Raw genomic sequence first — 15256 nt, 5'->3', positions numbered from 1 at the left:
CATCAGTGTAGGGTCAGGAAGGAATAACTCTCTGTGATGGGTATACAAACCCCATGCTGGAGAGCAAGGTATTAAGGAACAGCCCTGGGCCCAGGTGGCCTCATCCTGCTGCATCTGCAAGGCCTGCATAAGCTGGAGATGGAGTTTAAAAAGGGAATCAGACATGCTCAGAGGAGGCAGGCAGTGGAAGGGAGCAACCTCTGCTCTAAGCTCTGGGGAAGTGCTGCCTAGGAGCTCTCACTGCCTGAGACCTGGCAACACAGACCTGATGAAGCCTGCAAAGGAGAGACTGGTGACTGACTGTAAAGTCAGAAACTTTATTTATCCCATGGGGGGAAAGGTGATATAGGTAGGAAGTGATCCAGGGAAGCAGCAGCTTAGCACCCTAAGGTGCAGAATTTAGCTGCCCAGCATCGGGCCTTGGATAGAAGCCCGCTGAAGAGGATGGCCCAGGCTCCCCTATCAGCTCCAAAACAGGTGACAGAAATATGCGGCTTTACCTCGGTGGAGAGTCCAGCTGGGGAAGACCCTGATTGTTAAAGGGCCCATACCTCAAACTTGCTGCCCCCCCGGCGTTGGCCACTAGCTGGTTACCAGGTGCATTCTGGGGATTTTTACCTTTCAGGGAAGCAGTAAGAGTTAGGACACCAGAGTGGATGGACAGATGGTCTGATGCAGTTTGGCAGGTGTTCTGTGACAGCTATTTCCTTTCACCCGATGCCCATCCCAAATCTATCAGAGCCAGACTCAAGCCCCTGTGAATGGCTCTCTTTCTGGACAACTGCTCCCCAGCTCGGCTCCCCAGTTGTTCTGCATACAATGTGGAAGGAAAGCTAGAGCAGGGAAAGAGGCTTGCCAGAGTCCCAAGATCTCACAGTAGTGGGGAAACAAGGCTGTGATTTGGAATGACGATCATCCATTCTCATGCTTGCACATCGACTGGAGAACACGTTGTTTAAAAGATTACCTTGTAGATGATGATAAGAGCACATTTTCTCCCTCTGCACACAGTGTTTATACTGTGGCGACCATAATGGCTGGTGCTTTTATCAGTGATTTAGAACAGAGCTGTCAAAAACTTTAAATCGCTTCTATTAAAGTAAAGTAATGTGGTTTTATCTGTATAAAACCTATAAAATTGATCAAGGAATCCAATTTTGCCCCCCCCCCCCCCTTTTAATGAAAGACCTTGCAGTTACATAGCAGGGCAGTTTCGCCTCCCCAAAAGTCAGACCCTTAACTAATGTGCCATGTCTGACAAGCCTCAGGGAGCTCTTTGTGGAGAGCAGAGCTTTTTCGGTATTTGGAAGACCATGTTTTCCCATTGCTTGTTGGGCTTATGAAGATGTCTGGTGGGTGAGAATTGGTTGGATTGGTTGCTCTGTGAACAGTGTTGGTTGATACTGACTGAGAACAATAACAATGGTGTGCGTTACTGTCCACCTGGTAACCTGACTAAGAGCCAGTAAATTTCCTGGGGGAGATTTCTTTATGGACTCCTCACCTTCCTTTCCTGTAGTACTCTTTCTAAGAGAAACACACCTTCCTTCCTTATCCTGTATTCTTCATCCAATCTGTGAACTTGTGAGATCTGACAAGCTGCAAACGGTTGGCCCTGCTCAGTCCTAGGACAGGGGGAATCTCCAAGGAATAATCTGGTGCTGCAATGTTTTTGGTGAGTCAGCAGGTGCAGCTCTTTCCATGAGTCAGCACTGCAATAATGGCATTACTTAGTTCTCATATAACACGTTCTATCAGTAGACCTCCCAGCACTTCGCAAAGCAGGTCAGGTTTATCACCTGCATTTTACGGATGGGTAAACTGAGGCACGGAGAGGCGATGTCACTTTTCCATGGTCACCCAGGAGGCAAGTGGCAGAGCCAGGAATAGAATCTAAGAAATAGGTCTTCTGAGTGCCAGTCCTTTGTTTTCTCTGCAAGGCCACACTACTTGCTGTGGACCAGTGCCTCGCCACATAGCTGGCAGGGCATTGTGCAGCTTGGAGGTGTCATCTACTACATCTCCTGAGTGAAGCAAAGTGGCATAACTGTGTTTGATTTGTGGTATAAACCCAGATGTGCTGGCCAGATTCCAGTGTGGGTGATTACATAGTCAACCTAAAATTCTCACAGTAGTTTCATTTGGATACAGGATAGCTATTTACGTCCTCTCATTCTGTGCCAGCAGTGATTGCATTTGAGTGGTAGTTGAAGTGATTTGCAAAGTGCCTTTGAATCATTGGAGATTAAAGGTGCTACAGTGAATGTACTGGCTCATTACCTTCCACTCACCCCAAAAGGTAGGGAGCGGACCAAGCCAGCAGAGGACATTGTTACCCAGCGCAACATCTTGCAGCAGAAGGTCCCATAAGGTGGAGAGAACATGGAAAGGAAGTAACATTTAGAGTACGTCTACACAGCTGGTGGCAGTGAGTCTCCCAGCTCAGGTCGATAGAGCTAGCTAGTGCTCTAAAAATAGCTGTGTAGACAGCTCTTTGAAGTGGTAGCTCAGGCCCTGAAGTCCAGGAAGGGGGGTTGGCTTCAGAGTCTGAGCCGCAACTTCAAAGCACTGTGTACACAACTATTTTTAGAGCAGTAACACAAGCCCTGCTGGCCTCAAGATTGGCTAGGAGACTTGCTGCCATGGGCTGTGTAGATGCATTCTCAGAGGCTAGAGGGGGTCGAGTTCTGTGGCGAGCCAGAGGCTATGTATGAGCAGGAGCAGCAGGCTCTGGAAGGAAGACCAGGCAACACGCAGTCTGATAGCCAGGCAAGGAAGGAGCCTGTTTCTGACAGGGGATCAGCAGGCATGAGGCACAGGACAATGGCACATGGCATAAGGACAATGCAGAGGAGCCCCACCACCGTCTGGGATAAAATCAATAAGCTGTGGCACAGAAGGGACAGAAGTTTGGTCTGCAGGCTGGCACGTGCTTTGCCTCCAGGACAGGGTGGACTGAAGGGAGTTTCAGACACTAACCTGTGGAGCCCCATATCACACAGGTACCTTTATATCCCACTACTGGACTCTGCCCCCATGGTTTGGTTAGGAACTATTGAGTCCATCTCTTATTGTAACTGTTCAAGCTATTGTGCACCTTTTATGTGTCACCCTTCGTTTTGCTCTTTGTAGGGGAATAATCCTGTGTTGCTCGTTCAGAATGGGAGTGTGTTGAGGGGGTGCATGAAGGTTCTTGGAGTATGTATGGCATGTGGCTCTGAGCAGAGATGACAGTACCTGCCAATACTGGGGGAGGGAGGCAGAGTGAGGGCAGCGACTTCAGCAGATGGTACTGAGTATGCTCAGTTGTTTGAACATGTTCAGTACAAGCCAAGCAGCAAATCTGGGGAGGCACATGACCCTTTGTGCCTCCTCCCCGCCCCCCCCCCCACACACACACTTTGCCTCTGCCTTTGAGTTGTTTTGCACCTGGAGTGCTACCGAACACTGGGTTGGTGTACCACAGCATTCACACTGATAACTGTAGTGCTAAATACATGTGTCATTCATATTCTCTGTGATCATCTCCTACCAAGTCCATCATTAGGAGCCTTTTCCATAGCTTTTCAGCATTTGTCTGATGGCTTTCTTTCCCATGGGAGTGGTGCTAGGTATCTCCAGAAATTAGTTGGTGATTAATCTAAATGTGCAGGTTAGCTGTTTGATCTCTCTGGCCTGCTTTATTGGTCCCACCCGTGTTTCCTGTGGAAGTGCTGATGCATGTTGGTGTGTTAAGTTTTTCAGACCAATATTTCTGCAACAATAACCCTCTGAAAGCCACTGGAACGATGCTGGCTGTTTCTAATCTTTGCATCGATCTCTCCTGTCTAACTAGACAAAGAATTAGCCTCATGTAGACAGGTGAGGGCAGCATATGTGAATACCCTGACAAAAAGTGAAATGACTTCAGTGGTATCTCTTTCTTTGTCAAATGGGTGAGTAGTATTAAGCAGTCAGTATGCCTGTCACAGTTGTAGCAGTGCTGAACTTAAGGCTTTGTTAACTGTTTGTGACAGAAAACAAAGCCAAGTGTATCTGGATGCTGTGCAACCCTACTTGGGTCTGCAAAATTGTGCTAGAAGCATCAAGAATTCCTACAAGGTATCACTGAGATCAAGAGTTTAATGGGATACAAATTGGGATTAGACTTTTATATAGATAGAAAGAATATCCAGAATTGCTTTAATATTCAAAGTGTTACAAGGGATAGAAACCCACGTCATTGGAGTCATCGTGGATAGTTCTCTGATGACGTTCATGCAGTATGCAGCAGCAGTCAAAAAAGCAAACGATGTTAGGAATCATTAAAAAGGGGATAGAGAATAAGCTGGAGAATATCTTATTGTCCTTCTATAAATCCATGGTACGCCCACATCTCGAATACTGTGTACAGATGTGGTCTCCTCATCTCCAAAAAGTTATACTGTCATTAGAAAAGGTTCAGAGAAGGGCAACTAAAATGATTAGGGATTTGGAACGGGTCCTATATGAGGAGAGATTAAAGAGGCTAGGACTTTTCAGCTTGGAAAAGAGGAGACTAAGTGGGGATATGATAGAGATATATAAAATCATGAGTGATGTGGAGAAAGTGAATAAGGAAAAGTTATTTACTTGTTCCCATAATATAAGAATTAGGGGCACCAAAGGAAATTTAATGGGCAGCAGGTTTAAAACAAATAAAAGGACGTTCTTTTTCACACAGCGCACAGTCAACTTGTGGAACTCCTTGCCTGAGGAGGTTGTGAAGGCTAGGACTAAACAGGGTTTAAAAGAGAACTGGATAAATTCATGGAGGTTAAGTCCATTAATGGCTGTTAGCCAGGGTGAGTAAGGAATGGTGTCCCTAGTGTCTGTTTGTCAGAGTGTGGTGATGGATGGCAGGAGAGAGATCACTTGATCATTACCTGTTAGGTTCACTCCCTCTGGGGCACCTGGCATTGGCCACTGTCGGTAGACAGGATACTGGGCTGGATGGACCTTTGGTCTGACCCAGTACGGCCATTCTTATGTTCTTTTGTGCTTCAATGTGAATGCCAATTTTAGCTATTTGGGGGGTTAGGAGGAGACTCTTCATGGAGGAATTAATGTGAGAGCCTTTCTCCTATTGTTTCAGAAGTTCTGCTCCAGGAGAGAACCCAAAAGAACAGAGGTAGCAGCAAATATATAATATGCACAAGTACATATTATGCCAAATTATGAATCTGTTATTTTATTCAAACTAGTTCATACATCCTTAGCATAAATTGTTTAAAAAGCCATTCATCATCACCACTTTCAACCACCACCATCTCATTTGGTGCATAGTGGGATGAAAGTCATGGGTACCTCCTACCATACAATTCTATCTTGTGAATTCCCCTAATGCATCTCTCTACCTTTGTTACTGGAGCCTGTTGCTGCAATTACTACAATTCATTGTTCATATTAATTTCACCATATACATGTAATATTTTGTAAGATAATGTTACACATTTATGCACTTTTTGACCTAAAAGAATCCCAGAGTGCTTTAGAAACAGCATACATAAGACTGAAATCTGTTCTCATTTTCACCAAGGCATATCGGGAATAAATCCACTGAATTCAGTGGAATTACTGCAGACTAAATTATCAGAATCTGGTCCACAGAGCACCAGCGGAATGCAGCCATTAGTGCGGAGAAAGGCCTATATACAGCATAACTGTGAAGGGGGTCCCATTGAATGGCATTTTTTCAGTGCTACATTTTCCTGTCTCAGTATTACTTTAGCTTTGCCTTTTTTCTTTCCTTATTGGTGAGCTTCTTGGTATTCTAACCTTGTCTTCATCTCTCTTTCTCCCTCCCCCCCTCCTCTCCCTCCTAGTGTCTATCAGCTTGTTGTCAAGGAAGAGAGGCTGCAGAAAGCACGAAGGGCTGCAGACATCATTGAGTGCTTCTCTGTTCCAGTGAGCTACAAGAATGCTTCCAGCCTTGACTCACCCCATTACTTTGCGGCCGAGCTGAAGCCCATCAATCTGCCCATCACGCAGCCCTTTACAGTGGGCGACAACAAGACCTACAATGGCTATTGGAATGCTCCACTCTCACCACTGAAAAGCTACAGCATCTACTTCCAGGCTCTCAGCAAAGCGAATGGAGTAAGTGCAGTAAGAACTGAGACTGGATTTGTGCACATATGGCCACCTCCATCCCCCCACCTCCTAAAAATGCACACTTTTTTCCCTTAGAAAGCCTGAGGAAAATTAAACACTTCACTACTAGTCCTCTGCTTTGGCCTCTGGTGCATTGTTCCATTGAAAACTGCAAGAGAACATTAAGTTGTACATGGTGCATCTGGTGTTACTGGAGATGGGTTTTACTGAAATACCCAGAACAAAGGGGGTTGGTTATATTTTACTGCAATATGCTCCTTTCTGTGGTGTATTCTTTTCCTTGTAGTTGCACTAACTCCAGGGAAGGGGCTTATAGGACAGACCTACTACTTCCAGATAATCTTCACTTCCAAATTTGTCATTACTGGGGGAGAAATTATGAAACAAGAGAAATGCAAAAAGCTATGAAGGAGGATTAGCCTCTAGTCTTGAATCTGGCTGTATCCTAGTTCAGCAGTTACAGCTGGGATTTTCAGATGAAGCGAAATTTAAGAAGTGCCTCAGTCTTTCAATGGGAAATGAGTGTCTTACTCCCCTGCAGCCTTTTGAAAAGCCCAACCTGCATGGCTAGAAATATTTATCCTGTGTTGGGGAAAGGTTGAGAATGGAGAAAACACAGGTACAAAATATTCCTTACTACTTCCAGCTCCTGAGTACTACCCTTACCATGCTGAAATATTATTCGTATCATAGGAACAAGAGATGGAAAAGGCCATCTAGTTTATCTTCCAGCTTATTAGCATTTTTACTGCATTCTGCCAGTGTCCAATGTATTCTTAGTACTTTTACCAGTGCTCTATTCAGTCCTCTTTTCCATTAATAAATTCATGCAAGTTTTTCTTCTGAAAGAGCAAGACAATACTATATACCAAACCATATTGCAAAGGTAAACTACCTACTTAGGCTTTAGATGCCACTTTAAGTATCCATCCAGTGTCTTCCCCATTACACTGAAAACACACCCACAGTCACACAAAGTGTTGGGCTTGATTTAATAGACTAGCAAGGCTAATGAGCATTTATAACGTTCCACTTTTACTGCCAGCATTTATCACCATTCCAGTTGCAAGGTATCTGCAGCATAACTTATGAACAGCAAAACTCTTTAATGTTGTGATGTTTCCTCGCCTTGGCTTTCTCGCCAGCTGATATCTTCTCCTTCCAGCATTATTCATGTAATTCAGTATTAGATTTGCCTTTATAAAGAAAAGAGTGAAATATATGTACATGTTTGTCTGTGTCTAGTTAGTTACCGCTTGCATGATAGTTGATTGCTTGTGAATGGGTCCCCAGGGGAAAAAAAGCTTTATTTGCTGAAGTACAAAATAATATGCCATAAATAGATAATATGAATGGAAATGTAGGCTTCACCTGGCATGCTGGATTAATGCAGCAATGTGTGGCTTGTGTTTTTTCCCTGAAACCCTGCAGCTGGAAGGCTTCATATGCTCTGTGTACTCTGAGTTTACAAGCCAATGCAGGGACATGAGGGGTCTGACTTGACTATACAGTATTAATGCATGTCACTGTGTCACCAGGATTATTCTGCACCTTTTAGGTACAGGCAGAAATATATGGGCTGCAGGTGGCACTTACTTACTTAATGAATCTGGGCTTTTAGGTCTAAATATTCAAAAGGTCTATCTTCAAATACATGTAGGACCATTCTGCATGTGTAAAATATATTTGCATGCACAGCAAGTAATTTTGATGCAAATTTCCCTTGGAGTATGCAGTTAGTTGCCTCTTGCATGCATACATTTAATTGGCACAGCAGATGAATGGGTGTTTTCAGGGTGCAACTTAAGGGTGAGCATAGAAGAAAGTGTCCAATAAGTTTAAAGTGTGATAGACTGCCCTCTGCTGTGCGCAGCTCCAAAAGCAGAATTTGGATCTTCAGGTGAATATCCACATTCTTTCTCCTTTCAGGACAAAGTACTTTGGGCCAGATTTTCAAACATTGGCCTGTGTTTTGCAGACATCATTTTTCAAACACCACTAAATACAGGTTCACCGTTGTTCACAGAATTGTTTGCAGGCGTGATTTGTTATTTACAGTTGTAAGTACCCAAATGCATCCACAAATCAAGCAGATCATTGACTGTGATGTTATCAGAGCCTGCAAATAATTGTGGGTGAAAAATTACACCCTTGGTTATTTATGCCTGCAAAGTTTCAGATGCAATAATAAAAATGTCCCATTTAATGTAGGGCAAAAAATTGGCCATATGTCACACCTGGATGTGTAAACCTCCCAGTGGGGTATTTTCCACTCATGTTAAACCAAGGTGTTCTATAACCCCATTAATCACTCACAATTTTGAAATGACAAAACATCTTTCCTCACCTGGAACCTTGAATGAGAAATCACCTTTGCCCACTGAACCATACCATCTCCCTCTGGAAACACAAGGACTCTAGTAGGAGTTTAATTTGAAGAAACTTTCTGAATAGAGTCAAAAAGCAGCTTTAGCAGAAGGGGTGCCAATAGACTGGCATTGTTTCCACTTCACACTCCATGGCGAGCTGTGCTCAGTCGATGTTCTTGTCTGCTCTGTTACCATTAGCCACGATTGTTGTGTTGAAAAGAACATAATTAACAGCTGGATACAAAACAAGTGTGGCAAATTGCAGCAAAATCAGATCATGAGCTTTCCTGCCTTCTGTTGTGTAATGCTGTATTTGTTTTCGTAGAGTTTGAATAATATCGCCGTTGTTCATTGAATTCCTTTCTCTGGGCTGTCACAGGAGATTTGGTCTATGTGATGCTGCTGCCAGACAAGGGTGTCAAAGGAACACGTGGAAAACAGAATAGACTTTGGCTTTGTTGTACAAAACACCTGCTTCCAAACTGTGTGAATTTCCCTCCAAGTGATTGTCAAAAGCCAGATGCTGAACTGAAATATGTCAAAGAGTTTTAAGTAAAAAAAAACAAAAAAACCAAAAACAAAACCACAGTAGGCTTTTGTGGTCATGGGAGTGTGAGCACAAGAAGCAATTAACCACTGTTTGTTCCACGGAAATGGTTGCATACATGATATGACACAAGGAGCTGTGGGCAATAAAAAGGAAACTCATGTGGTTGGCTCTGGCAGAGCGGCTTCTTTAACACATCGTGTAGAGCCTTCATCTAAAGATCAGAGTTTTATTTTCACCTCTGGCTTCAAGGTGTCATTCAGGTAGTTAATTGTTATGTGCTGCGTGACATTGTGCCACTGGCTTCGAAGCATGTTCCTTTCTCTCTATGAAGCATGAGGGAATTTGCCACATGAAGCCATTTTTTATCTAGCAATATCATCTGCAGGGCCGGCGCTTTCATTTAGGCGACCTAGGCAGTCACCTAGGGCGCCAGGATTTGGGGGGGGGGGTGGCAGGTGGCTCCAATGGACCTCCCGCAGGCGTGCCTGCAGAGGGTCTGCTGGTCCCGCGGCTCCGGTGGAGCATCCACAGGAATGCCTGCGGGAGATCCACCGGAGCCGCAGGACCGGCGGGGAAATGGGTAGAGCCGGCCCTGCGCCTAGGTTGCCAAAAACCCTGGCACCGCCCCTGATCATCTGTTCTCACCCTTGAGAAGACACAGGGCCTTTCAGTGTTACCTCTGTCAAAAGGTGAGGCCAGTGCAACTGGGCAATATTGTGCTATTCTGACTCTCTTCTATCTCCCCACTAACTGTTTCACATAAGGAAACTGCTTTGTCAGAGTTGTTGCTGACGGTCTCCAGCGTCTGAGCCAGCTAATACATCCAAAAGTGGAGACTTTCCTGGCTGCAATCAATCCTGCCTGACGAGTTTTTATCCAGCATAGAAACTAGGGTTTCTTAGAATGATTTCATGCAGTCGCTGTGTTTCACTTCTGAAATACAGAGTTCACTTTAGTTTTTAAACTGTAGAGTTCAATATTCTGGGCCATTCTTCCTCTGAATAGGAGTCTTCATAACTCAATCAGAGATAATACGGGAGACAATGTTGGCTTGTTACTGCAACCTGGTGGTCCAACAAGTGAATGATATTTTTAGGTCATGAGTGTGAAAAGTAGCACCTCAGCAATCAACGGGAATATCATTTTTGAAGGAATGATGGACTCTGCAGAGTTTCTTATTGATTTTTTTTTTTGCCTTAATGATTTGTACTACATGCATGTTCATGCAATTCGTGATGCTGGATTTCCGGCTACTGACAGTTCTGATCACAGTATAACATGGTTTTTTACTGCTCTTGGAAGATTTTGGGGGTGCAGGCATAGCTGCCAGCACTTAATTTGAGAGTAAATCCATAAAAGGCCAATTAACTACTTTAAGTCCTATTTTAAGAACTGAAGTGGTGTCTAGGCCTGAAGTGACTCTTCTTCTCAGGGGTGAATTTCAACTTTAAAAAGCTCTACATGCCGTAAATAAATCATTCGTCTGGCGATATTACTGCATAAAGGGCTTTTCACAACTTGGAATAGTTGTGTCAGAAATGACACGACCCTACTCCAACATATGCCTGTGGGATTTTCAGTACACATTTGCGTCTAATCATGTTTGCCACTTGCAAACCTTGTGCCAAACTTGCCTTGGAATATTACGGTGAGCTCTGGTCAGCCCTGCAGTACAGAGACTGTTTTGCAGCCTCAGTAGTCCCTTGTTTTCATACATGGATAACTTTCTGAAATATTGGGGCTGAATCTTTCCTTGGTAGCTTTTTGCCTGAGGATTTTTTATTTATTTATTTAGGTTGAGCAAAATTCCTTAATCGGTGTTCAAGTTATGGGACAGTGGGAGAAAATATTTTTTTCCAATTGTAAATAACAATAATAAAATAAAATTCCAAGCACTCTTTTATTTAAATTACATCAAAAATAGCTGAAGTTGGAAAGCTGCAATTTGGGGTGGACCTAATCCTCCTTGAGGACTGGAACTTTGCCTGGGTTGGTGAGGGGAATTAAAAATCATTGCCCTGACCTTCCAAAGACTTGTGCACATGGTTCATTTTACACACAGATGATTCAGTTGGCTTCAATTACAGGTTAAAGTTAAGCACATGTGTAAATCTTTCCAAGATCAGGGCATAAACTGTAGGGATTTGAAAGTTAATTCTCAGCCTGCTCAGTTGGTACCTACTAGTATTTTAGTAGTCTAATGAAGCTCCACCCATTTTCCCCTCTACCTTACTTGACAGGCCTAAGGGCAGCTGCTCTCAGGCTCCTGATAGGGTATTCTACATGAGAGAGATGGTAAATACCTTATAGACCCAGAGCAAAAACTGGTAATATTAATAGGATGGAAAATATGAGGCTGTAGAGGGGAAAACAGTAGGAGAAGCTGTTTGAAGGGATCTCCCTATTTTTTTTACTGCATCTGTAGTCTGTCAATTTTCAGGTGTTAATTTTTTTTCTTTTTAAATAAGTTTTTTGTCTCTTTCTGTTGCAGATACAACTGCCAAATTAAATATATGTCTTGCCCTGGTACCCTTTTCTGCAGAATTGTCCCCATCCAAATAGCAGCAGCCAGTGAAGGCAGAACTTGCCTCTTAATCACCCAGTGCACTTCAGTGAGATGTGAACTTGAAAACCTAAGTGGAATCATTTAAAAGTTCATAGTATTAAGCCAGACAAATTATCTTTATCTTTAAAAGAGGTAGGGGGGTGAGAGAGAGAGAGAGAACAAGAAAATGATAAAGCCAAGAAATTCAGAACAGTGTTAACTTAATCCAATTGCACATATGTGCTATAGTATTTTCTTCTTGGTTTTCTGGTTAAAATATGTGTACCTTAATATACTATTGCTTGCATTATAAAATGTCTACAGTAAAATAAACTGGATGTACACACAGCCAAATTAACCCTGCTGTCAGAACCTCAGTTTTGGCACCTCCTGAGTTTGACTAACTTTCCAATCATAATCTTTTCACATTTAAAATAATAAAACTGTACTCTACACACTAAAATATAAGATCTTGCATATGGAGATCACTAAGATCTTTACAAGCATTAAGTAAGTTTCACATCACTTCTATGAGGCTGGAAAGTAGAACTTAACTCCAATTATCTCAATAGCTTAAATAACTGTATCCAGAATTCAGAAAACTGAAATTTTAGAAGATGGTTTTCATTTTTCTGAAATTCTTCATTTTTTTCTGATGTTTCTATTTTGTGATTTTGTGTGTGTGTGTGTCCCTTGAGCCATCTGGATAATTGGGGTTTACCTCTGTGTATTCCCATTTTACTGGTGTTTAAACTGAGGGACGGAGGTCTAGAACTATCTGTGGTCACATAAAAAGTTTGGCTGACTAAGTTATAGAGCTGATCAGAATTTCTTTGATTAAACAAGGAAAATATTAACTTTTTATTGGAAAAAATTTTGGGGGGTTTTTTACAGGAAAGTTTTTGACAGACTCTCAATTCTCGATGGGTAACCGACACTTTTCAGGAAGAAATAGTTTTCTTGAAAATACAATTTTCTGTCAGAAAGCAACCTAGATGGAAATTTTTTGACCAGTCCTAATCAAGAATACAGACCAAGGGTCCTATCTCCCAGACCTTCCACTTCAACCATTAAATCCCAGAGCCTGTCTGTGGGTTATCCTCTCAGGCTGCAGTTGCACTTCGTTCCTTGGATGAAGTATTTTGGAGTATAGTTCCGAAGTCCAGATGTCTTGTTTCTGGAGTGATTGCCCTTGCTCTTGGCAATACCAAAGTGTTGTCTTTTAATAAGTGCAATTCGTCTGTGTTAAATATAGCAATTAGCAGATGTAAATGCAAACAGCGTACACTATATTCTGTCTTCTCAAATTACCCTGTGCAAGGGATATGCACATGCTCAGATGAGATCAGTTACGGCATCATTAACAAGCTTCCCTCTTTGGTTTCTCACCTATTCTTTTTCTTAACTTTGATTAATTTTTCCAGCTGGCTGTTGTACTTGATAGCTAACAAGGAGCTACAGAAACATACGAAAACATTCAAGACCAAATTTGGGACTTTGTATATTAATTGTGGACTGCCACAATGCTACTTTTATATCCCATGTCCAACCTCCATCAATGACTTTTCCGGTCCCATTTGCTCAACTTATAAGTCACAACAAGATTTCATTTTTTATTGCACCCATTGTTGCAATGAGTATAGTCTCTGAAAATAAAACTGTGTTCATTCTACTTCATATTTCATCACTGACAATAAAGATTCTGGAATTGCACAGTAGCTTGCCATTCTAGGTGGTGATGCATGAGGCATAACTGAATACAGCTCTCCCTTCTGCAACTATATTGGCTCTGCGAGGCTGACACTTGTACTATTTTTTGTGGGGTCAGTTAACCAAGCAGATATGACTCAGGGATAAACTCGGGCACAAGCTTGCATGGCAGGGTAGAGGTAGGGGTAGGGGCAGTGTGTAGGCACAATGGGAGTTTTGGGAGGGGTTATCCCTTAGAAAGCACAAGTGTTTCCCATGCAGGTCAACAAGCTGCACCACCCCACAGACTGTTTCATGGGGAGGAGCTATGGCTACGGGTGAATCACCACCTTCCTTGCTCTTTGCAGAGCACAAGAACTGTGGTTGTCCCTTGTCTTTGTGCAAAGTATGTATGGAGGTGAAGGTACTTTGCCACCTTCCCACCCTATGGCCATGCACCATCCTAGGGCCAAGGATTGTCTGTGCCATGCTTTTCCGTAAGAAAGTGCCATTTGAACAAAGTTACTCTTTGAAAATGTGTGTATTGTTACTGTAGGAGGGAGCAAGATACATACTGTCACTTCCAGAACACACATACCATACATATTAATGCAGCATTGTTGCATATGGTAATTTATGCAATATTCATTACACTTGAGATAGGTACAAGATTGTTTAAAGACATAAGCACTAAGAAAACTCTGCAGCAGATGACTGTCTCACAAAGTCACTCTACTGACCACAGCAACATGTTAAGATATGTAAGGCAGTCATGTGTTACAAGCATAATCTGCCAGTAATGACTGTAGCGTAGAGTGAGGTACTTGGAATGCTGGTGATGGTATGTATTCAGTGGACATGGGCTAAAAAGGTGGCTTGGTTTTGGTTTCTAGAAAAAACAAACACAGACCTATGGTCAGTTCAGATCTCCTCCCTCCTCCCCCTGCAAATAATCAGAATCCAAGAGGAATCAGATAAAAGGTGTGGGTGTTGTCCCAGCTCTGTACTGAATGACCTGGGATGGTTTGGATTGTGGGTCAATCTGTTTGGTAGAGCTGATCATTTAGCATGCAGTTTGTTTCACACACACATCAGATAGCTGCATGTGCAAATAGCTAGTTAGGTATCTCTGTAGCCATGTGTGTATGGAAATGCCCAATTTGCAGGAATTATAGCAATTATTATTATTACATCTTTCTTAAGCCAATGTTGATGCATTAATGCTATCATTAGCTGCTGCGTCCATCTGCTCTGTGATGTTGAGTTTGACTGTTCCGCCCTCCCTTCTAAAGGTTCTTAAGGGTTTCTTTGGGCTCCCTCATTTCCTCATTCCTGTTGGTTTTCACTTGACAGCTACATGTGAGAGTGAATCTGTGTGTTGGCATCCCATGCTCCAGATACGTAAAGCACTTCCTTCTGATTCTAGTGGAAACAAGCTGCTGGTTGTTGTTTTCTCAGATCTCTTTTTTGGTGATAAAGTCTCTGTCCAATGCCCAGAATCTTTCATAGGCACTTATTTTCAAAGGCATCTAGATTTCGATCTAATGTTTAAATAGCTCTCTAGTTCTTGCGGCCACATGCTAGCACTGAGATTACATTGGCATTGAAAATTCTGTTTTGTTTTGTTACTGTACATCTTTGAGTTCCATGGTTGAGTTTAGTGAATGCTATGGATGCCTTTCCTATCCTTGAGGTCTCTATTGGCTAATATGGAGCTACCCAGGTAAATGAACAGTTCTACCTTTTTATATCTTTACCTTCTAATATCATGCTATTTTTGACATACAGGTTTCAGGGATGTTTGTTTTGGCGTAACTGATTTTGGGCCCTTTTTGGCCTGCTGTTTTTGCCAAGGTCTCTGTTTTGTTTGTAGTTTTTTTGGGGTGTTGCTCAACAGCATGATATCATACCAAAGTCTAGGTCTTCTAGGCGTTTACCAACTACCCATACTATGCCAGTATTTGTGTTGCT

At 42.7% G+C, this 15256-nt stretch overlaps 1 protein-coding gene across 5 annotated transcripts in view; it reads left to right on the top strand.

Moving 5' to 3' along the window:
• Nucleotides 1-15256, top strand: part of PTPRT (protein tyrosine phosphatase receptor type T) — a 698170-nt gene that overhangs the window by 540338 nt on the left and 142576 nt on the right. For all 5 annotated transcript variants that reach the window (XM_039498533.1, XM_039498528.1, XM_039498531.1 and 2 more), the window contains one exon: nucleotides 5844-6117. In XM_039498533.1, coding sequence (XP_039354467.1) covers nucleotides 5844-6117 — 274 coding nt within the window. The remainder of the gene's footprint in view (nucleotides 1-5843; nucleotides 6118-15256) is intronic.

Source organism: Mauremys reevesii, linkage group 13 (genome assembly GCF_016161935.1).
Source record: "Mauremys reevesii isolate NIE-2019 linkage group 13, ASM1616193v1, whole genome shotgun sequence".
Classification (NCBI taxonomy): domain Eukaryota; kingdom Metazoa; phylum Chordata; order Testudines; family Geoemydidae; genus Mauremys; species Mauremys reevesii.
This window is presented reverse-complemented; position numbering and strand designations above follow the sequence as displayed.